General features: G+C 49.0%; 2 protein-coding genes across 2 annotated transcripts in view; one reads left to right on the top strand and one right to left on the bottom strand.

The window, feature by feature from the left end:
- Nucleotides 1–14,928, top strand: part of TTLL9 (tubulin tyrosine ligase like 9) — a 41,611-nt gene extending 26,683 nt beyond the window's left edge. The window contains 6 exon segments of the mRNA XM_043602619.1: nt 5,533–5,591; nt 6,601–6,797; nt 8,507–8,620; nt 10,306–10,430; nt 14,538–14,554; nt 14,556–14,928. Coding sequence (XP_043458554.1) covers nt 5,533–5,591; nt 6,601–6,797; nt 8,507–8,620; nt 10,306–10,430; nt 14,538–14,554; nt 14,556–14,615 — 572 coding nt within the window. The 3' untranslated portion in view covers nt 14,616–14,928.
- A 1,728-nt stretch (nt 14,929–16,656) lies between these two features.
- Nucleotides 16,657–23,129, bottom strand: PDRG1 (p53 and DNA damage regulated 1). The gene is made up of 5 exons (XM_043602620.1): nt 22,940–23,129; nt 21,245–21,320; nt 20,152–20,226; nt 18,177–18,257; nt 16,657–17,578 (listed from the first exon to the last, which is right to left on the bottom strand). The coding sequence occupies exons 1-5, from the start codon at nt 23,024–23,026 to the stop codon at nt 17,496–17,498; spliced, it is 402 nt and encodes a 133-aa protein (XP_043458555.1). The 5' UTR covers nt 23,027–23,129; the 3' UTR covers nt 16,657–17,495.
- Nucleotides 23,130–23,560: the final 431 nt, after the last annotated feature.

Raw genomic sequence — 23,560 nt, 5'->3', positions numbered from 1 at the left:
GCTGGTCAGAGAGAGCTTCTTCATTCCACCGAGTGCCGAGCCGCGGTCTCGGCACAGGAGATACAGCAGTGGACAAGACGGGCCTGGTCCCTCCCTCCGGGAGCTGGCAGTCTTGTGGGGGTGGGGGAACCCCCGGTGATCCCAGGGGAGCAGCCCCACTCTGCTCAGAGCAGCTCACCCCAAACTTCTCTGCTCGCTCCACACTGACTCACATTCACAGGATGGGAGGGCTCGAGCTCCTTTGGAGAATGTTTGCATCCTTCCATGTGCCTAGACATTGGCTCACACATTCACTCAAACACAATGCCCTCTTCACCCATCAAACTGGCAGAGACCAAAAATATGATCACACACTATGCTGGCGAGGCTGGGGGAATATGTGTGTCGCTGGTGGCGTGTAAGTGGGTACAACCACTCCAGAGGCAATCTGGCAAATGTCTATCAAAAGACAAAAGTACATACCCTCTGACCCAGCAAATTGCCTTCTGAGAATTTACCCGACATGTACACTCACAACATAGGAAAAGAGAGGTTTAAAGGCAATGCACTGCTCAGCCTTGTTTGTGAGAGAGAGAGAGAAAAAAAGGAAATAAAACAAACTGCTCATTTACATGATGGAATACTATGCAGCTGTTAAAAAGGAACGGGGCCGTGCTTTATGTACAGATATGAAATAATCCCTGTGACGTATTGTTAATTGGAAAAGAACAAAGTATAGAACTCTGAAAAGTATGCTTCCATTAACATTTCAAATTATATCTCTGTATATGTTTGTATCCGTGTGCAGACATCTCTAGAAGGAAGTATAAGAAATTGGGAACGGAAGTTGCCTTTGGGATGAGAACTGGGCGGGTGGGGACAGGGGTGGGGAGGAGATAGTTCCTCAGGCACATTTTGATGCCTTTTGACTTTTGAACCACGTGAGTGTATTATCTGGTTAGAATACTGACATCAAAAATAATGTTTCTAAGATTTTTAGATGTGGGGCGCCTGGGTGATTCAGTTGGTTAAGCGTCCAACTTCGGCTCAGGTTATGGTCTCATAGTTCATGGGTTCGAGCCCCGCTTCGAGCTCTGTGCTGACAGCTCAGAGCCTGCAGCCTGCTTCGGATTCTGTGTCTTCCTCTCTCTCTGCCCCTCCCGACTCATGCTCTGTCTCTCAAAAATAAACATAAGATTTTTAGACATGAGCATCAGAAGCAAAGAGGCCGGCAATCCAGAAATGGAGAGATGATAAATCAGCAGGACTGGATTACCTGCCTGTGGGGGAGAGGGCTACGGAAGGTGCTGCTGCTGCTGCTGCTTGGACAACATAGCTAATGCTTCCAGCCAGTTCCACCCCCTGCCTTAATTTGGTCTCTCGATTACGTGTCTGTCCCGAGCTCATGCACATGCATCGCCTGCGTGTTAGAATGGGAGTTGGCCCTGCAGAGTATTTCTAACAATTTCCCCCCCTATTTTTCCAAGTCCAGCATTTTTTAAATTTTTTATTAAGAAATTTTTTTTTAACGTTTATTTACTATTGAGAGACAGAGCATGAGCAGGGGAGGGGCAGAGAGAGGGGGAGACGCAGAATCTGAAGCAGGCTCCAGGCTCGGAGCTGTCAGCACAGAGCCCGACATGGGGCTCGAACTCATGAACCGTGAGATCATGACCTGAGCCGAAGTTGGACGCTTAACCGACCGAGCCACCCAGGCGCCCCAACTCTAGCATTTTTAGTATGTTTGTTTATGTGATTCTAGCAAGCATTTAACATATGCAAGTCATCATTCATTGTAGTTTTATTTTTTGGCCGCCATGTGTTTTGTTAAAATTAAATGACACGCGTAAAACCCTTAGGACAGTGCCCGGCACAAAGTGAGCGTTCAGCACACGTTAGTGGTCCCCCGTTCCCTACTTAAAAGTGCTTGTATATCTCGGGTCATGGCGCCTTGTTAAACAGACCCCGGCCTTTCCCAGGACTAGTTTCTAGTGAACAAGCCTTTGCTGTTTTCACAGTGAGTCAATGCACATGATGTTCTACAACTTCTTTCAATTGTTTTTAATTTTCAAACGTTGAAATATTTAAAATATATACAAAAATGCAGAAAAAAGACTATAAGAGAAATCCAGGCATCCACCACCCAGATTTAGCAGATATTAATATTTTGCTGTATGTGTTTCGTATATTACACACCAACTTTTAAAATAATAAAGCAACTTTGGATCATAAAGTAATAAGACATATTTTAACCTGACCTTAAATATACAGATTTACATTTTTTAAATGTTTTTTTCCTTTTATTTTTTTAATTTACATCCAAGTTAGTTAGCATATGGTGCAACAATGATTTCAGGAGTAGATTCCTTAATGCCCCTTACCCATTTAGCCCACCCCCGTCCCACCATCCCTCCAGTAACCCTCTGTTCTCCATATTTAAGAGTTAGAGATTTATATTTTTATATATAGTTCACATACAGTTATTCATATATATATGCATGTATGTGCACACACAAAATATAAAAATAATGACCTCAGCACTGTAACAATAAATAGAAACAAGTTAAAACACCCTTGAAGGATGGCAAAATGAACGATAAAACATCTACATGCTATTGTACAGCTGTTATAATGAGGCCAATTAAAATATCATGGGAAGTTGGGGCGCCTGGGTGGCGCAGTCGGTTAAGCGTCCGACTTCAGCCAGGTCACGATCTCACGGTCCGTGAGTTCGAGCCCCGCATCGGGCTCTGGGCTGATGGCTCGGAGCCTGGAGCCTGTTTCCGATTCTGTGTCTCCCTCTCTCTCTGCCCCTCCCCCGTTCATGCTCTGTCTCTGTCCCCAAAATAAATAAACCTTGAAAAAAAAATAAAAAAAAAATAATAAAATAAAATAAAATATCATGGAAAGGTATCTAAGACAGACTATTAAAATGAAAAACAACATACAGGTATAGACCTGGTGTGTTTATAATCCTAGTTTTGCTCTTAAGGAAATATGTTTCTATTCAGAAGAAAGTCAGAAAGGATGTTCACTAATTTATAAACTCTGAACACCAAGGAGGATTAGAATCAGGCCAGGAACGTTTATTTTCACCTTTACACGTTTTCCTATATTATGAATTGTTTTTACAACCATTATGTATTACTTTAATAATAAAAATAATAAAACACTTAAAGAGTATAGCTTTCACAATGTAAGTAGTAAAGCCGTTTAAAGGCAAATCAGAAAATTCAGAAAATGTACAAAAAGGAAAAACAGAAAAGAAAAGAAACCTTCTGTGTTCTTATTTTCTAGAGACAATTACTTACCCTGACGTATTTTCTCCCAGGTTCGTTTGTACAGTTTGTTGTTGTTGCATTTTATAAAGGAGTGATCTCAACTGTATAAACATAACTTTTTTTCCCTACACATATCAGTATTTTCCTTGTAGACATTTTTTATTAGTTATAAAGTATCCCACCGAGTAGACTTATTGGTTTATTAATCTTCCACCCTGCAGGCATTTAGAAAGTATTCTGCTTCCTCCAATTATGACACACAATGCTAGAAAGAAACATATTTTTCATAAGTCTTTTACCATATTTAATTTTTCCTTCAGACGACATTGCAGAGGTGTAAATACTGGGTCAAGGGTATATGGGCCAGATTGTTTTACAGAAGGTTCTTTTGTATTTTTATTACTCTTCCATTGACAGGGTCCATTTTATCCCAGCTCTCCCTGCTGAAGACAATCATTTGATTTTATTTTTTCAAACAGTTTGGAACTTAAAAAAAAAAAGTTTATTTATTTAGAGCGCGCATCAGCGGGGGAAGGGCAGAGAGAGAGAGGGAGAGAGAAAAACCCAAGCAGGCTCCGAGCTGTCCGTGCAGAGCACGACACTGGGCATGATCCCACGAACCGTGAAATCATGACCTGAGCTGAAATCAAGTCGGATGCTCAGCCGACTGAGCCACCCAGGCGCCCCTGAAGACAATCATTTAAAAAAGACTTTTCTGGGGCGCCTGGGTGGCTCAGTCGGTTGAGCATCCAACTTCGGCTCAGGTCACGATCTCGCGGTTCGTGAGTTCGAGCCCCACATTGGGCTCTGTGCTGATGGCTGGGAGCCTGGAGCCTGCTTCAGATTCTGTGTCTCCCTCTCTCTCTCCCCCTCCCCCACTCGTGCTCTGTCTCTCTCAAAAGTAAATGAACATTAAAAAAAATTTTTTTAAAGACATTTCTAAAACAATTAGCACCCGTAGATGAAGCCTATATGGGCATTCATTACACTTGCAATGATTCTGTGAGTTTTGAGTCTTTCCAAATAAAAAGGTTAAAAAATATGTAACTGACTTAATGGGGAAGCAGGGTTTTGCCTTAGAATTTGCGTTTCTTCCAATTTGTACTTCTTCCTCATTTACATCCCTTTATTTATTGCTTTTTAATTGTTTTTTAATGTTTATTTAGTTTTGAGAGAGAAACAGTGTGAGCAGGGGAGGGGCAGAGAGAGAGGGAGACACAGAATCTGAAGCAGCTCCAGGCTCCAAGCTGTCAGCACAGAGCCTGATGCGGGGCTCGAACTCACAAACCACGAGATCATGACCTGATCTCGTGAAGTCAGATGCTTAACCAACTGAGCCACTCGGGCGCCACCCTTCCCTTCCATTTACATCTCTTTAAAATTATGTATCTTCTATTACTAGAAACATCAGGCATTTTCCCAGATGGTCTTTTAGCAGTTATGTTTTCCCTGATGTTTTCATACCCCTATATCTATGTATCTATTAGGGTCATAAATTTTTATTGTTAACAATTTATGTGGGATTTTCATGTGATAAAAACATTAGTCTGTCACATTTGCTACAAATCTTTTATCTAGTCATGCTTGCTTTTCATTCTTACCCTGATATCTGTTTATTTTTATTTTTACATGGTTGGCTCTGTTCATCCACTGACTTCCTCTGTGATTTCTATTATCATTTTTTTTTAATTTTTTTTTCAACTTTTTAAATTTATTTTTGGGACAGAGAGAGACAGAGCATGAACAGGGGAGGGGCGGAGAGAGAGGGAGACACAGAATCGGAAAGAGGCTCCAGGCTCCGAGCCATCAGCCCAGATCCTGACGCGGGGCTCGAACTCACGGACCGCGAGATCGTGACCTGGCTGAAGTCGGACGCTTAACCGACTGCGCCACCCAGGCGCCCCTCTATTATCGTTTTTAAGCTAAAAAAAAATCCCGCTGAAAGATTTCATAACTAATCAACCCCACTTCTGTCCAGATTGGTTTTGATTGTTTGCTTATTCTTTGCCCATTTCCCCCACCTAAGTCCCCCCACTTAATAGAGCTCAGGGGTTAAGTGACTTGCTCAGGGGCGCACAGCCAGTAAAAGGCGCAGGTGGGATTTGAACCCAGGCCCATCTGAACTCAAGGCCCACATATGCGACGTCTGGGCCGTTGTGGCGCCCTCCTCATCAATGTCCAAGCACAAGTCTTAGTCTGATCTCTGGGGGTTCCATGGAACAGGGCTCACCCTTCTTGTTCACACTTGTCCTTGACCACCTACCTCTCCCAGATGTTCACCTCACCAATGTCGCTGTGCAAAAGACCTCTCCTGACTACCATCCAAAGAAGGTGAGGAAGCTGTGCTTCTGGCCTCCAGAGCCAGCCTTTTGGGACTGGGTTGGGGTGAGGAGATGGTGTGCCACGGAGCCCAGGACAGGCCAGTCTTGGGCTCATAGTTCCAGTTCATCAGTGAGGTCAGGACCACCCTTCCCACTTGCAGGACCCAGGACAAGAGTACAGAAGGAGGCCCACACATTGTGTGTCTGAATATTTAAAAGTTACGAATCAAAGACACACACCCTGTAACAAAATGTGTTCTATCCTCCTACCTTGAAAGTATTTTCTTTCTTTCTCTTTCTTTCTTTCTTTCTTTCTTTCTTTCTTTTTTCTTTCCCTCCCTTCCTTCCTTTCTTTTCTTTCTTTCTTTCTTTTCCTTTCTTTCTCTTTCTTTTTTCTCTCTCTTTTTCTTTCTTTCATCTATCTATCTATCTATCATCCATCCATCCATTTATCTATCTAATAACCTACAAGGCCATGTTCGCATTTAGAATTCTCAGACTTCTCAGAGTTAAGAGCCAGAACAGAGGGGCACAGGGAGAGCTGGCTCCCAGCTCACACCTGCTCCCGTCTTTTCCCTCCCCCAGCTCCATCCTACACAGTGGGGGCCTCCTGCATATACGTACCCCTAGCCCCCCGAAAACAGTAACCAGTTGGTCATCTTTGGGCCTCAGGGTACACCCATGGTCAGTGCAGTCTGTCCCCAGGAAGGCAGGCCCAGGGAAGAAACCTGTGCAGGGTGTTGGGGCAGCGACTTCCGGGAGCCTGGGGACCCAGGCTGTGCTCTAGAAAGAAGCACAGGCTCTGGGAGGGCACATCCACCCCTTCCCCTGAGCATGCAGTAGCTTTGCCCTGCAAGAGGGACAAACTCAGAGTCCTCCTAATCACAGGACCCTGGTGGGAGCCTCTTGTCGAAACCCAAGGCCCGTGCTGATGGTTACTGTTGAAGGGTCCCGGCCGGCCAGGTCCCAGTTAACGGAGGCTCCCTCTCCCCCCACTCCTTGGGTGCTTGGGGCCCCAGGGCTGCAAGTGGATGATCCAGCGCTTCCGCCAGTACCTGGCGTCCAAGCATGGGCCGGAGGCGGTGGAGACGCTCTTCAGTGACATGGACAACATCTTCATCAGGAGCCTGCAGAGCGTGCAGAAGGTGATCATCAGCGACAAGCACTGCTTTGAGCTGTACGGCTATGACATCCTCATAGACCAGGACCTCAAACCGTAAGTGGGTGGGTCGGCAGCCCGGGGCATGGGGCGGGGGGTACGTTTCACACACTCTGCACCCAGACGGCCCGGGTGTGGTCTCTGCCGCTTCCTAGTTGGACGCACTTCCTAGTTTTGTGACTCAGTTTGCCCATCTGTAAAATGGACATTGTGCTTATAGAATTATTATGAGGGATACATGAGGAATTGTCTGTAAAGCACCGAACCCCGTGCCTGGCACTAAAAGACCTTTCCCGAACATCTGCTGAGTCAGCAATCCTTCCCGAGTACCAGGCAAGAAACTTCTCTGTAAACCCTGCTGCTCTCAGGGTGCAAAGTGCCGTGTAAGGGAATATTGTTACCATGTCACTTCCTGTTAAGAATGTGGTGCATTCATGGGGCGCCTGGGTGGCTCAGTCAGTTGAGCGTCCAACTTTGGCTCAGGTCATGATTTCACGGTTTGTGAGTTCCAGCCCCGTGTCGGGCTCTTGCTGACAGCCTGGAGCCTGCTTTGGATTCTGTGTCTCCCTCTCTCTCTCTGCCCCTCCCTGCTCACGCTCTGTCTCTCAAAAATAAATAAACATTAAAAAAAAAAAAGGAATTTGGTGTGCTCCCACAGTCCCCACAGAGGAGGTTGAGCTGATGAGGAAGACAAGCCTGAGGTGGCAGGGACCATCGTGTGATACAACAGGACACAGAAGCCCAGTGGGTTTGTTCTGGGTGTTTGGGGTTACACATTAAGTCAAAGGCAGAGCCAGGCCCAGGGTCATAATTCCTGGGCTGAGCTGCTCCCTGCCTGCACTGCGGCTCCCGAGCTCCTTCCCCAGGGTCACTGGATAGGTGCTGAGGGCTTTCCGAGCCAGCAGTTGGAGCCCTAGACTGATACCTATGTCAGACCCAGGTTCAAGGAAACAGGGTCCGGGTGCCAGCGGGTCTCTCCTTTGCCCCCTGCTACAAGACGTGGCTGCGGGTATTAAAGTGGACCCTGATGGGGAAACAAGCTTGGGGGTGGGAGGGGGGCCCGAGTCTGCCACTCACCTGCCGGATGGGTCCTTCCCTCTCTGTGCCCCAGGTTCTTGTCTGTAAATGACCGGATTTGCACAAAACAAGAGTTTGCAAGCTCTAGGCCCTTGGGCTGCTTTTGGCCACAGACGCTTCAATCTTGGAGTTCAAATTATGTTCCTTGTAAATTCATTTGAGCATCTCGAAAAACTGGGAGATGTTTACACAACAGTCTGGATGTTCGCCTTTTCTGGAAAACTCAGAACCCTGGGCTCACACTCCCACAGGGTGACAGTCTCCTGGAGGGGCCACCGCTTTAGAGTGGAATGTTCTTCCCGGTTCACCGCTCTCCACCCCTCCCAGCTCCTGCCGCCCTCAGCGGCCATTGCCCACACATGCAAAAGTTCACTAGGAAACGGGACTTTGTCTTGTATTCACAGCTCTAGTGGGAGAAGGAAGAGCAATACGAGGGCACCAAGATCATTCCACTCCCTCCAGCTTGCCTCGTTTGGGTACCACCTGGCCCCAGTGGGGATTTCAAGTTTGTGACAATTGTTTTCAAAAAGTTTTAGCCACTGCAACCTTTCTTCTAGTGGAAAAATGGAGACAGCAACCTTGGTTGAATTGAGGGTTGGGCCCAGGCACCCCATCTAGCCTCTCCATGAAATTCCAGGGTCCCCAGGGACCAGGCAACCCTAAGGCTCTCCATTCCCCTCCTTCCCCAGGTGGCTCCTGGAGGTCAACGCATCCCCATCGCTGACAGCCAGCAGCCAGGAGGACTATGAGCTCAAGACCTGCCTTCTGGAAGATACCCTGCATGTCGTGGACATGGAGGCCAGGTGAGGGAAGGCAGCCTCGCTCAGGCACCCCTGTATGTGACAGTTGGGGCTCCCATCAAGGAAGACAGAGAACTCAGAACCCTGGGACTTGAGTGGCCCTTAGAGATGGTTCGGGCCTGCTCACCATTTTACAGATGGACAAACTGAGATGTCCACACAGGGTTGGATCCTGGTCCAAGGACTCAGCCCTTTTGAGGCACAGCAGGGCCAACTATATAGCCTTCTGAGATTCAGTCCAGCAGGATTTCCATGAGACCCTGGACTTCACCTGTCTAAGCCTGTTTTCTGGTCTGTAAAATGGGAAACCTCATGTTAACCCCCAGGATTGTTGAATTAATCTACTAAGATAATTTATTTATTTATTTATTTATTATTATTTTTTTTTTAAACTCATTTTTCAGTTTTTTTTTTTTCAACGTTTATTTCTTTTTGGGACAGAGAGAGACAGAGCATGAACGGGGGAGGGGCAGAGAGAGAGAGGGAGACACAGAATCGGAAGCAGGCTCCAGGCTCTGAGCCATCAGCCCAGAGCCCGACGCGGGGCTCGAACTCACGGACCGCGAGATCGTGACCTGGCTGAAGTCGGACACTTAACCGACTGCGCCACCCAGGCGCCCCTAAGATAATTTATTATAAAGTGCCTTGCTCATAATAAGTGCTCAATAAGAGACTATCTACTGTTATTTTTTTTAATGTTTTTATTTATTTTTGAGACAGAGAGAGACAGAGCATGAGCAGGGGGAGGGGCAGAGAGAGAGGGTAACACAGAATCCAAAGCAGGCTCCAGGCTCTGAGCTGTCAGCACAGAGCCTGACACGGGGCTTGAACCCACAAACCATGAGATCATGACTTGTGCCAAAGTCAGAAGCTTAACCGACTGAGCCACTCAGGCGCCCTGAGACTATCTACTGTTATAACGATGCGCATATGATGGGAAAACCCAGGGTCTGACTTCAGGAATGGCTGAATCCAGATGCTCAGTCAGTATTGGTTGATTCCCTTTCTTTCCCTTTCTCCTTCTCCGTGACCCACCTCTTTCCTGTGTATTAGCTTTTTCCCAATTATTCCAGCAAAAGTTTGAGGGCTAACTCTCATTCTTATTCGTGGGGATTATGTCAATGCCTATCTCTGAACCAATCATTGTGACTCTGATTGCCTGGGCCTACCTGTTGTGCCCATCTCCCAGGGGAGGAGGATCAGCCCTGAGCTGAGCCATGTGAGTGAAAGAGGGAGGAGTGGTTCTCAAAAAAACCCAAGGTACCCTGAGGCTGAAAGAAGCTGAAATGGGTGCTGAGCAGGTAGAACCTCAAGTGTCCTCTGTATCTACCATCATTCACTCATTCAACAAACATTTGAGCTCCTACTATGTGCCAAGACCTGTGCCCCACACCGGGGACACAGTAAAGGACACAACAGACCTAGTCCCTGCCTTCCTGGAGTTTATAGTCTGGGAGGGACAGCAGACTTTAAGTATAAGTAGGTTCATGTTACCGAGGGCAAGGGTGCGAGCCTGGGGACAGTATGGGAGACGACCCCTCTGAAACCTGGGAAATGGGTGAACAAAAGAAGAAATGCTGACAGCGTGGGCACGTGCAGGGTGCCGGGAGGGATCAGGAGCCTGGCCTGGGTCTTAGGGCTTCATCAGGTGCACCTTCATTAGCCCCTTGTATCTCCTGCCCGTCTAGGCTCACAGGAAGGGAGAAGCGAGTGGGAGGCTTTGACCTCATGTGGAATGATGGCCCTGTCAGCCGAGAAGAGGGGGCTCCTGACCTGTCAGGGATGGGGAATTTTGTGACCAACACACACCTTGGTAAGTGGGGCCAGGTGGGGAGTGGGCATGGGGGATGTGTCATGAGAGGAGCCAGGTAGTCTAGGAGGCAGCTTGGCATAGCGGTTAGACCGTTTTAATTTGATCTACAATTTACCAGCTGTGTGACCTTGGGCAAGGGACTTAACCTCTCTGTTCCTCATCTGTAAAATGGAGACAAAGGAGTTTTTATCTCAACATATGCCTAGAACGCCACCTGGCACATGGCAAGAGATATTATTCATCTATGAGGAGGTGGATTGCAAAAGGCTTAGGTGGAAAAGAACTCCAAAAATGTACAATGTGGTAAAAGAAATTAAGGACTTCAGGGCTTGACCTTAAACTTGGTTTTTAAAAAGTGAAAAATTTTCTTGATTATAAAAATTATTCACTCATTGTAGAGTATTTGAAAACTACAAGGGAATAAAAAACCATCCAGACATAACCAGCTTCAACAATCTGTTGTATTTCCTTCCAGTTTTTCAAAAATGCCTATATTTATACTTTTTTCTTTACAACATTGGCATTGGGCTGGAGTTTTGAGTCCCACTTTTCCACATAGTATATTCCATGTCATTCAACAATACTAATAAGAGTCTCTCTTTTGGAAACACTTTTTGGCCAGGTCCAAGCTTGTATCATTTTATAGATGGAGAAATGGTCTCCAGGTGTTACACAACTTGCTGAAGGTCCCAGTTATAAGTGATGAGGAGTTGAACTCCAATCCCTCTTACTCTAAAACCTGAATGCTTGGGTGCTAGAAAATTCTATCCCTTAGCACAATTAAAAACAAAATTACTCTACAGCTGTAAAATATTCCAGCTTGTATATAGGTCAACCTTACTAAATCAATTTCTCATAATTGAACATTTGGTATGATTCCAATTTTTTTCTTTTATAAGTAATGCCATGCTGTGATGAACATCTTCTCACATCAAGCTCAGCTGAAATTCTGGCTATTTCTTTAGGACAGATTCCTAGAAGTAGAAGTACTGGGTCAAAGGGATGGACTTATTACAGCCAAATTGCTTTTTAGAAAGAGTACACAGATTTGCCTGCTCTGAATAAAACACACGCACACGCACACACACACGCACACACACACACAACACCACAGAAAACCTTTGTCAACTAGATAGGTAAAAAAGTAGATTTGTTTTTATGTGCATTCTGTTGATTACTGGTTATGTTGCAGAGTTTTTCAATTCGTATTTCTTCTTTTTTAAGCTGTCCATAGTCTTTATGCAGTTTTCAGTGGCTTGTTCTCTAAATTTATAAAGGCCTTGGATATCAATACATTGATGACATTACCCCTCTGTCAAATGTATTTATAAATATTTTCCTGAATTTGCTATTTGCTTTTTAAATTTCATTTAAGTGGCTTTCTTTTTTTTTTTTTTTTTTTGATGAAAAGAAGTTTTAAATCTTTTTTTAGGGTTTGATAGGATTTAGGATTGAGTTTGGCTGCAAGCAACTGAAAAGCCAAATAATAGTTACACAGAAAGGGAATGATCTGTTTTGAGCCACAGGATGTCTTGGGGTAGGTGACAGGGCTGACACAATGGATGCAAAATGCCCCAAGAGACCCAGCGCTTTCTTCTTTCCATTTGGCTACACTTAGTGGGTTGCCTTGGTGCTCATGCTTGTTGCCTCATGGTTGCAATATGGCTGCTCCTACTCCAGACACTGTGTCCTTGTCCCAGGCAGGAAGAAGCAGGAAGGCCCAAGGGCCAAGGCTTTTCCTTCAAGATTTGACTCTTTATTCCAAAAGGGAAACCCTCCCAGGGCTGACATCTTACTGGCAAGAACTGGGTCACATGGCCACCCCAGCTGCAAGGAAGCCTGGAGTGTCGATAAATTTGCTTGAGAAAGGAGAGGAGAGGGGATTTATGAAAGGCTTTTCTACAGCAGTGCCACCTTGTGTTGTTGCAAGATGACTCTACAGAGCTTTCAAGCTTTGATGTGTATATATATAATCATCTGGAAATCTTGTTAAAATGCAGATTACGATTCAGTAGGTCTGGGATACAGGCCTAACATTCTGCCTTTCTAACAAGCTCCCAGGTGATGCTCTCCTAGTTGACTGTTGCTATGTAACAAACAAACTCTCCCCAAACCTAGAGGCTTAAAACAACTTCTGTCCCATTTGCTGATTCTTCAGGTCTCGCCTGGGGTCATTCATAAGGCTGCAGGCACCTGGCCAATTCACCGAGACACAAGGCCTAGAATAGCCTCATTCACACGGGTGGTGGTTGTGATGCTGTCAGCGGGGCCTCTCTTTCCAGGTGGCCACTCATCCTCCAGCAGCCAAGCCCTGGCTTCTTCCCATGGTAGTCTCACGTTCCAAGAAGGTGGGAGACCTAGCAAAGCCCCCTGAGGCCTAGGCTCAGAAGTCCCACGGTGTAGTGTCATTCCATCACAATCCATTAGTCAAAGCTGCTGTAGCCCAGATTCACAGGGCAAGGAAATGGAGCCCTCCACTGGGTCAAGGAGCAGCAGTCACCTTGCAGGAAGGCGTGCATATAGGAATGGAAGGAGTTGTTGCAGCCATCTTTGGCAACCATCTGCCTCAGATATTAATGCTGCTTATCCCTGGACCCTGTCTGAGTCGCAAAGATGCAGAACAGTGGCTCTCCATCTTGGCCGCTATAGGAATTATGCTGGAGCTTTCAAAAGTACTAATGTCTGCTGAAGGTAAAGATACAGTTGATCTGGCCCTTAGGAGTTTTAAAAGGTCCCAGCTGACTAAAGCACAGCCTAGTTGAGAGCCCCTGCTTTAGAAGTCTCTAGAATAATCCCCAAGTCTCCAGTCGAGCGTCTGGGTGCGAGCACAAGAGAAGCTGGTGGAGTTGGGAAGAGCCTGGATGAAATGAAGGGTTGAAGGGTCTCCGGGTGAAAAGATCAGCAGGTAACTCAGAGATGAGTCTAGAACTCCAACAAGAGGCTTGCATTGGACACAAAGATTTGGGAGTTATGAAGGAACCAGGTGGTTCCATGGAACTCACTTTGGAAAACCCAGGGGGCGCACATAGTGGGCCTCAGCTCAGTGAAGCCTTGATGATAAGTTGAGTACCCAGAAGGCTCTAGGGTGCTGAGAGGGCAGATGCCTCCAGGTCAGTGGATGGCCCGTGGCCACAGCGATGCAGTCATTCAGCCAGCATCTGTGAGTGCCATCAGTGTGCCTGGCACAGCTAAAGGACCATGGTGCTGCCTCACAGACCAGCCGTGAGAACAAACGAGAAGCGGGTAACGGCGTGAAGGTGCTGAGAGGAGGTGTCTCAGAAGCTCCTGTCGGCCTCTCAGCATGGATTGCCTGGGACACCCTTCCAGGAGTAGGGGCCACTTGCGGGGAAAATTCCTCTCTTAACCACTTGGGCCTGCCATATGGGGTTGGGTAAGGAAGGGAAGGAAGCTAACGTTTAACCTGTTAGGTACCAGGCACTATGCTAGCTTGCAATGTTTTCACCAAGCGAAGCCAAGAGGAAAGATAGTGTGGGGTAGTGGTTAAGAGCGTGGCCTGTCTGTGCTGACAGTGCAGGGCCTGCTTGGGATTCTCTCTCTCTCTCTCTCTCTCTCTCTCTCTCTCTCTCTCTCCCCCCGCCTCTCTCTCTCTCTGCCCCTCCCCTGCTCACACTCTCTCTCAAAATTAAAAAAAAAAAAAAAAGAGCTTGGCCTCTGGAGCTAGATCTGGGTTCAGGTCTCAGTTCCGCTACTTGCAGTATGATTCGAAGCAAATTTCTTACCCTGTCTGAAACTCAGTTTTCTTCTACACGTCATTCCTGTGAAGGCTCAGCAAGTTCATCCGCATTCAGCACCGGGGTTGAATGTTACCTTTTTCTGGTGATCCTTACATTCAGTCCACAAAGCAGGTATCCTGGTTGATCGATGAGAAAACTATGTTCAACAGGGGAGAATGATCTGCTTGAGGGTGTGCAGTTCAGGAGTGGAGTCGGGACGAAAAACACAGGGAAAAACACAGGCCATCCGGGGTTGCACGGCTCCTGCGGGCCCTCCCTCTTCCAGGAAGTGGGAGCACAGGCCCCGCCACGCCCCCCATGTCTCCTCTACCAAGGACAGGCCATCCCAGCTAACACTCCCTCTCCCTTCCAGGCTGTGTCAACGATCGGAAAAAAACAGCTGAGGCAACTGTTCCGCTCCCTTCAAAGCCAGAAGAAAGCCTCCAGTTAGTCCCCGCGGTGGGGAGGAAAGCGACCCTGGGAGGTGCCAGCACAGTCCTCTCCCCCCTCTTGCCAGCACAGCGGTGCCTCCAAGCACTCACCTCCCTCCCTCTGGCCTGGCAGCAGCGTTGCTGCTCACTGCTTGTTCCAGGTCCCCTGGATGCCCCCACCTGGGCACCTCTGCACCAGGAGACGGCCAATCCCTGGGACTGGATGCGTATTAACCTTGAGGGATTGGCCTGGCCATCGGGCCTCACGAGGACAACCGCAGCAAGTTCTGCTACCCCAGAGAGATCCTGTCTAATAAATGAGAACAGACCTCACTCGGAGTCACTGGGCACTGGGCCTGGCTCAGGGCATGATGCTGACCGGAGCCAGGCCCTCCTGGCTTTGAGCCTTTGACGTCTTGAAGGTCAGTGCTTAAAACGAGCCTTCAGGAGCAAGGGGTCAGGGGCTAGGGAACTGGTCTTAAGGTGTGCTTGCAAAGCAAGCACTTACTGGATTACTGGGGCTCTGGGGAAAGGCTGAGCCCTAAATACCCCTTTCCCTCCATGCAACACCCTGACTTGGCGTGTCAGGAATTCATGGAGCTCCCCTGACCATCTTAACATCAACAGTCCAGAGCATCCTTGTTTTTCAAGCGGACAAGGTAAGGATCGGGAAGGCCAAGCTGCTTAGCGAGGGTCTCTGCAAAGGTGCACTTAGGAGGCAGCTAGGTGATGTGGGGCTTCTACGCACCTTCCCGAGGTTGGGAGCTGAGCTTTTTAAGCCAGAAGGCCTTGGCCTGGCCAGCAACGGGATACGGCTTGGGGAGTTGGGCGCAAATAAAAGTTCTGCATTCTCTACACATTCCACCATTCCTAAGCCTCCTGTTGCTTTAAGAGAGACTGCAGCAGAGTGGGCTGTGGGCAAATTGCTCCATGGGGGACCGCCTAGGAGAGCCCAGGCAGCTCCCGCTGCAACTCTCCCCACTGCAGGACAGTTCTTTTGGCTGCAAATAGCAGAAGGGGAAGGGGAAGGGATTTTTGGAAGGAAAAATACCGGCAGACCCAAGAAGTGAACCAGCCGGCCTTGGGAAGGCCAGAAGCTAGGCCACTCTGGGCCTCCTGCCTCAGAGCGTGGGAACCTCCCTCCACCCACGTGACTGAGGCAAGGCCAGACAGCCCCGGACACAGGTTCCTCATTTCCAGGACAGCCAACCTGACCGGCTCCTTTGGCCAAGCATCCACCCTGCCACACAGGCAGGGACAACGTTCAGACAGAAGTCACGCAACCAGGCACACATATCAGACGGCAGCTACCGGGGCGAATGCTCCGGTCCCTTTTTTATGTTTTTGTGTAGTATGTACTACAAAGGTGAGGTGTCCTTCTCTTTCACCCTTGTGCTCCAGCCCTGCAGTTTCTGTCTTGGGGAGGGAACCATACAGTGTTTGCACACAAATTATCGGCTTATGAGACCCTGCTCTGTCGTCTTGCTCTTCTCACTTACTCTACCCTGGAACTGGCTCCCCATCAGTGCACAGCAAGCTTCCTTATCCCTGACTGTAGGTGCAGAGTATTCCCGTCTGGAGCTGTTGACTCCTTTAACTAGTCTACTATGGATGGACGTCTAGCTTCCAATTCTACCTCCCCACTTTAGGACCATGATGGGGAAAACAATGTAATTCTACTTTTAAAACTCAGGAAGATGCAAAATTGTAGGTATGGGGCCAAATTTGGCTTATGTAGGGTATTTTGTTGGCCAAAACCTAAGTCTTTAAAACTCTTCTGTATCAGTGATGTTTAAAAGGCAGGAGATTCAATTTAAAAATCCAGATTTCTAGCTCCTCTTGAAAAAAAAGTAACATCTGGACATACCAGCCTGTGTTCCCACGTGATCATCGGCTGGAGCCAAGTGCAGTGAGGGGACCGGGTGAGGCGTGCCCGCTCCGTGTTACCAGTGTTGGTACTGGCGGTCTAGTCCTGCTAGCATTTCAAGGCTGGTGGCGTCCTAAAGGCAGCGTGGCCTCGATTAAGGACCAAATGAGGTAAAGAACAGAAGCTACTATTCATTCGTTTAGGAAACATTTATTAAGCTCTCAGTGACATGAAAGACAGCGTGCTGCCTCACAGCACATTAGGATCTGAGACCAGCGAAGGCAGGCCGGAACCCTGAGTGGCGCTGACCCAGGCCCCCCCTTCAGAGGTGGCAGAGGGCCTCGTGAAGAGGCAGCCCCCCCACCCGTCCCTGGTGTGGGACTCTGCAAGGCCTTCCTAAAAGACAGGTGCAAGAGTTTGATAAGCAGCACCCACTCTGGGCTCCATTCTGGGGGCAAGCAGGAAAAAAAGGTCAAAGTGGAGGCGGTGCTGGGGGAGTGGTGCGTCTGGCCCACAGATGGCTGTGGTGAACTACGAAACACTGATTCGGCCTTTCATTCAGAAACCACCTGTGAGCCTCCTGCTTTATTCCAATTCCACTACATGCTGCTTGAGAATGCCTCTCTTCTGGAGAGGAATGCAGGAATGATGCTCCCCGACATCCGGGGCCCATCTGAACAGGGGCCCTTGTTAAAAGTGCCTGTTGTGGTCATTCTCACACCCCCACAGGCGCTGCCCCCACTCAGCACTGGTGGCTGCCAGGGCCTATCAATGGGCCTTGTGTCCATCCAGCCCCAGCAGTCAGCCCCAGCAGACACTGGCAGGCTGAGGGCTCCCTCCTGCCATCACGGAGAGCCAATCCCCCCAGACAAAGGCTTTTCATGGGGCAGATCTTCTTTACATCTTAAAGTGTAAAGACGCCCATCTTCTAGCAGGGTGGATCGTGTCCTTGCAGGTTTCAAAGCTGGAGTCCTGGGTCCTCCATGACCTCAGGGGGGATGCTGTCCTAGGTCCCCCATCTCATTCTTGAATTTCATCCTTTTAAAATGATCTTGAGAGCTTTAAGCTCATCCTGGTTGAGGGGATTCAGGTTAAAACCCTTCAGCTCTGGTTTGCCTAAAGGGAGAAAACAATCCATCAGCTAGTTGGGCCTCCTGTTGTCCAACTCCTGCTGGCCCTGGAGTCAGGCCCAGGAAAGGGGCTTATGCTGCATTCATGTTGCCAAACACTTGGCCTTGAGGTCTGACAGGGAAGGGCCTAAAATTCTGCAATGCATTGGATAAGGCACAGGAGTCACCAAGAACCTGACTCTGCTGCCCAGAAACCTCCAGATTTCTGCTAGACCCGTGACCAATCTGGAGGGGTTAGGTTTACCCAGACATTTAGCTCTGGCCTTAACCACCTGACTGAGGCCCTCTGAGTGCCCTGAGTCAGAGCTATCCTGCTTCTTATACCATGCCTAGGATTTCCTGTGAGATAGCCCAGGCTGTTCCTTGTGCCTGGAAAAGGACTCATGACAGGAATAAGACCCCACGACCTTCCTTGTTCATTCCATCTCTGGGCAGCTACAACCACTGTCCCTGCCCACAGCTTCAGCACCGCTCGCTTGCTGCCCAGGCCTTTGCCCGCCTGGGAGAGGCTTCCACCCTGCTCTGCAAAGTCCATGCTGACAGTCCTCTCTCTTCCTAGTTTCCATTTCCCGCCAGGCCAATACCTTGGGCCTCAAAGAGGCGGTTGACCTTCACTTTAAGTTGTTTGCGGAGTTTCTCTATTTCTTTATCCAGATGGTCCTGATCTGAAAAAAACGAGGTGGGCAGAGGATGAGGTTACACCACAGACAGACCCACCCAAAGGGAGAAGCCATCCACTTCTCCCCCCACTCCTTGAGATCAAGGGCTCCTGGCATTTGGGAAGAAGGGGACTTGAGAGACCAACTGAGGAAGGAAGTGAAGCCTAGAGAAGGGATGCGATCTGCCCAAGATGGTCGAGTAAGCCCAGGAAAGGACTGAGCACTCGCCTCTCCGTTCACTGACCTATTTTCATATGCAAAGTACCTTCGGCTGCTCAGTGGGTGGGGAAGGCAATATGGGACTTTAGGTCACCCTCCCACAATGAAATCACAGAAAATTCAAACATCAAACCAGAGTGAAGAAGATGGTTAGGAAAAGCATGGCTAAGGAGTTTTACAAGCCTAACTCCATCAATACGAGGGGTTTTTAGGTAACAGGACTGTGGTAACATGTGACCTAAACGATCAATGGACAAGCCCGATGCTCGGGCTTAACCTAATTAACCCTGGTGAACAGAAAAGGTTATCTTGCCAAGACTGTTCATACCTTAGGGCACACTGCATTATGAGAAGTAGACGCCACAATGTTTGGTGACACCACTGCCTAATGTCACCCAAACGACCACCTGCTGGTTTGTCTTCCCCACAGATTTTCATTCTTTCCAGTGGGGAGAAGGCCTGGGCAGCGGTTCTAGTGCTCCTGGTAAACGAGCAACGCTAGGCCCTCAGGGGCTTGGTTGGCTTGGGAGGACCCGGACAACCAGCGACAATCATGTCCCAGAACCCCTCGAGGTATGGTGACAAGACCATATCTGTGGACCAAGACAGCTGAGGACCAGATCCTGAACCCAGGCAAGCAACCCCCTCTGAAAGCTTAGCCTGAGTGAACTGTGGCCACCACCCAAGTGCAATGACGACTCTTAATTTTATAACCATAGTATTAGTGTACATTTTTCAAAAGCGCAGTCAGAAACTTCTTTAAGCTGTTCTAGTCTCCTTTGCTAAAATTTTATTTCAACAGCGCCAGGGAGACTCTGCCTTCAGGGACGGGCGACCTTGCCGGTCCTCTTGGTCTATACATTTTCCAAGGGTCGGGAGAGAAAAAACTACGCATAACCTTTCCTTTTCCCAAGCAAGGACCCATTTGCAGCTTGACTTTTTGCCGTTATGCTCCTACAAAGAGCCTCGAGGGTCGTGGCTATGAAGATCTGAGTACATGCTGAGTGCCCAGGCTGCAGCAGAGCCCGGAGGCTCACTCTCCCCAAACCTCCATTTTCAATGCAGTCTCTACTACAGGGGACCTGAAAAATAAAGAGCTCACTCTGCCAGGCTCCCTTGAAGCTACGGGTGGCCACATGACTTAGTTCTGGCCAACGAGATGTCCGAAGTCTCTAAGGAAACAGAAAGCAAGGCCATACACGGAGCAGGCCCTCTGCCTTTCCTACAGCCTGGCATGAGGACACGAGGCCTGCAATGACCACACCGCCACCACGAGAACACGTGAGGGTGACCTTGCTGTGAGCAGCGGTGCCAGTCCTGGACTGCCTGCCTCTGGACAACTACTGAGGAGAAAAACAACCAGGTCTCCTGAAGCCTCGGTTTGTTGGGTCTTCTGTATTTGTGGCACAAACTGTTTCTCACTGGTAAACAAGCACTAGGCTAAGTACATATACTGTTTTATCCCAACTTCACAAGTGTGCTACGGAGATGCGTCCCTCCCCTTTAGAGATGAGAAGTAGCTCAGAGTGGCAGAGCAGGGACTCAAACCCACACCTACCTGAACCCTGTAACACAGCTGCCTCTCCTCAAATGGCCCAAAGCCTGACTCTCACTCAGTTCTGGGTTACGATTGGGGCTGGTGGGGGAGATGTGTCCCTGACTCATCCCCAGAAGGCCTTACCTTTCTCAATCATCTCCTTCGTCTGAGGGTGAGGCATCCTGATGAACATGTTCCCGAAGCAAACCATCACATCTTCTGAAAGGGCAAATGGTCACTCTTTCAACAAATATTTTGGAGCACCTACACTCTTGACAGGCATTGTCTGAGAGGCTGACACCACAGTAGAACGAGACAAAGTTTCTGCCCTCACAGAGCTTATGTTACGGTGGAGGAGAAAGAACAAATCAGCAAAGATAGGACCTGTCAGACCCTGATAAGTCTAAGTACTCCACAGAAAAATAAAGCAGGGTAAGACGATGGGGAATGTCAGAGTAGGGGACGAACTTGTCATTGGTATTAGGTGGTCCGAGAAGACCTCAATGATCATGTGACATCTGGGCAGAGACTTGAAGAAAGTGGGTGTGAGCCCTGCAGACATCTGGGGAAAGAGTGAGCAAGGCAGAGGAAACAGGAACAGCAAGACCAGGGTGAATGGAGTCGATGAGCGAGGGGGAACAGGAGAGGAGAGGATGTTGGAGAGTTCCAGGCGGTCTTACAGGACTCCGCCTTTTACTCTGGTGAGATGAGAAGCAATGAGCAGGTTTTAGGCTTTCTGGTGCACTTTAAACCCTGGGCCTGGCCTCTGCCCATCTTTCCAGCCACATCACACGCCCCCCCGCCCCCCTCCACCCCCCCCCCCACTCCCGCTTACTTTGTCTTACCCACCTGTCCTCATCTGAAAAGCCCTCAACCCCTCCTCCAACACCCACCTCATGTCCAATTCCTTCCTCAGCTTTCTCACAACTTCCAATTATGTATTTATGCTGTTTTATCTGTAAGAGCACAAGGGCAGGAACTGCACTGTGTCCATAACCCCCACCCAGCACCTTCCTAGTGCCATCAGTGAGCCAGCAACTAACCCCCATCGTGGAGATGAGCCGCTGAAACCCTGAGCCACAGTCCGTGTCAGACCTGCAACACTTTCTCCCTCATCTCCACAGGCTGTGTCACACACGTGGGGCTTCCTGACTTGTCTTTGTTACAGATAAGTTGAAAGCCTTAGAAGGAAGATAGAACAGGCCTCCAGAGCCACAGTGATGAAACCCTGACTTACCGGAGAGGCTGAGATCCTTCTGCAGAGCCCGCAGGCCCTCCCGGTTCTGATTCCTTTTGGTGTCCAGATCCACAATCTGCAAAGCACAGGGGTAGGAGGGAACTCAGCTCCCTCTTGCCCCAAACCATTACCTTCCAACAGACCAGAGGCTTTTAAAACTCAACAGACACAAGGCATTATCCCTGGGTTTCTTCCAATGTCATGCCCAAAACACACTGATGTGCAAATGTACTTCTCCTATTCAGTTTCCAGGTCCTTAAAGACAATACTCCGTGCAGGTGCTGTCCCCACAGAGAAGGTGCTGGGGAAAAGTTCGCTGACTAAATGGATAACTTATTATTCACTGGAGTGCTAGTTCTCCAGCTGCAGAGTATTTCAGAATCACCATGGCAGTAGAAACCGCTCCCTGGACAAGTCCCTTCAGCTGATGCTGACCTAGTATCAGGAGAAAGCCAACAATCCTGGACTGCAATAGCAGGGGTGGGGGCACTGAAACAGTGCTAACAACACAAAAGCTACTAAGGAAGTGAGGAGACACTACGGTATCCTTCTGGAGAGCGCTGGCTGTGGAGCCACGATACCCAGGTCTGAATCCTGTTGCCCGTCACGAGCTGTGTAATTTCACCTTCGGAGAAATGGAGATATGAGCAGCACTTAGCTCACAGGTTATTGAGCCAGGAACTAAATGAGTTCGCATAGTCCTTGACACACAGTAAGTACTCGGCAAATTTTAATCGCTTCTTTATTATTATCATCCAGCACACCCTGATGCAGTGTTTCATTTAATGGGCACTTATTCATCCAAGTCTTCCCCTTCTCAGTAAACACCCGACCAGTCATCCAATTATTCTAACTGGAGACGAGTCATGAATCACTCTTCACTCCTCCCACTCCCTCACCCCCATATGTAACCACATCAAGGCCTACTAAAGCCCCAAAATATACCTCTGACCCATTCGCTTGTCTCCATCACCACCAGCTAGAGCCAAACCCATCTCTTGCCTGAACCTTGGCAGTGGCTCCTCACAGACCACCCCCATGCCCCCCTATATTTTGTGCTCCACACACCAGCCAGAGGAACTCTTTTAAAGCCTAAATCCAATTACATCATCCTCCCTCCCCCCATCAACTCCCTTCAAACCCTCAACGCTTAAATTAGCACAAGACCCAAGACCCAGACTTCCAGGTCAGGTCTACAAGGCCCTCCACGACCAAGGCCCCACTTCTCCAGCGTCCCCACCTGCCCAATCACAAGACCACTCTTTTCTCTTTCTCTTGTCCCCTGAGAGCCTTGGCCAAGGCAGAGCACCCACAGTCAGTGGGGCGAGGCAGCAGGAACTGCCCTTTGAAAAAGATGTTCAGGTAAACCTACGAAAGAGGTAACGGCTCGGGATCCCGAGGGCACGGCGAGGGACGGAGAAAGGATGGGCACAGGGAATCTCTGGCACAGAGCAGGCGCCCAGTTAACACGTGCTAATAAATGCGTGAAGCGAGGCGCCGTCACAGGCGTCTGGTCCACCTTACCTTACCGCCGCCCCACGTCTGTAGTCACAGCCGTGAGCCCACCAGCCCAGGTCAGCCCACTGCAAGCCCCCGCTGGAGCCGGATTCCGCGCCCAGCGCGCGGCCTTACGGCGCTCGCCGCCAGGCCCCAAACGCCGAACCCCAGCCCCAGCGCCTCGGACCGGCCTCCTACCTGTCGCTTGTCCGCCAGCACCTCCTCCGCGAGCTCTTCCACCTCCACCAGGTACCGAAGCACCCGTTCCGCCTCGGGTGACAGCATGCCCACCACCTCCGACTCCACTCCACTCGGCTCGGCTGAGACACAACTCAAATTCCGTTCGGGCTCCGCTTCGGCTGCGCATGCGCACGCGCAAGCGCAGCCCGGGCAGGCCTTCCGGCGGGCATGCGCAATTAAAAGAACTGTGTCGCGCAGGCTCGGACACTCGAGAGAGAGGCGGGCCTAGCTTTGGGGGCGGGACTGGAACGCCCCCTGCAGGCCCAGAGCGCCTAGCGGGCAGCGCTGCCTTTGAACCCACCTGCCTGTCTTTCTCTATTTGTTGAGCACCTACTAGGCGCCAGGCAGTTTTAGGTGCTGAGGGCGCAGCAGTGAACAAAACACAGTCTCTGTCCTCATGCAACGTCATCCTAGTGGGAAACACCGACAATTCATGACAAAACATATAATTACATACTATGGTGTTTGGGAGTAATAAAATCATTCTTCCCCTGTTTCAGGAACACTAAGAAGGAAGAATTTCCATGTGTCAGAGTGGCTTATATTTAATCTCTGACACCTTCAGTTTCCAATTTATAA

This window comes from Prionailurus bengalensis, chromosome A3 (assembly GCF_016509475.1).
Source record: "Prionailurus bengalensis isolate Pbe53 chromosome A3, Fcat_Pben_1.1_paternal_pri, whole genome shotgun sequence".
NCBI lineage: Eukaryota > Metazoa > Chordata > Mammalia > Carnivora > Felidae > Prionailurus > Prionailurus bengalensis.
Note: the sequence above shows the minus strand (reverse complement) of the source record. Positions and strands in the feature narration are given on the sequence as shown.

Excerpts from the sequence above, each read along its gene's own strand:
- PDRG1 (XM_043602620.1), bottom strand. The coding sequence starts at position 23,026 with ATGCTGTCACCCGAGGCGGAACGGGTGCTTCGGTACCTGGTGGAGGTG. Across the intron at positions 21,321-22,939 it reads TGCTGGCGGACAAGCGACAG|ATTGTGGATCTGGACACCAA; the intron begins GTAGGAGGCCGG and ends TGTGCTTTGCAG. Across the intron at positions 17,579-18,176 it reads CCGCCTCTTTGAGGCCCAAG|GCAAACCAGAGCTGAAGGGT; the intron begins GTATTGGCCTGG and ends TTCTCCCTTTAG.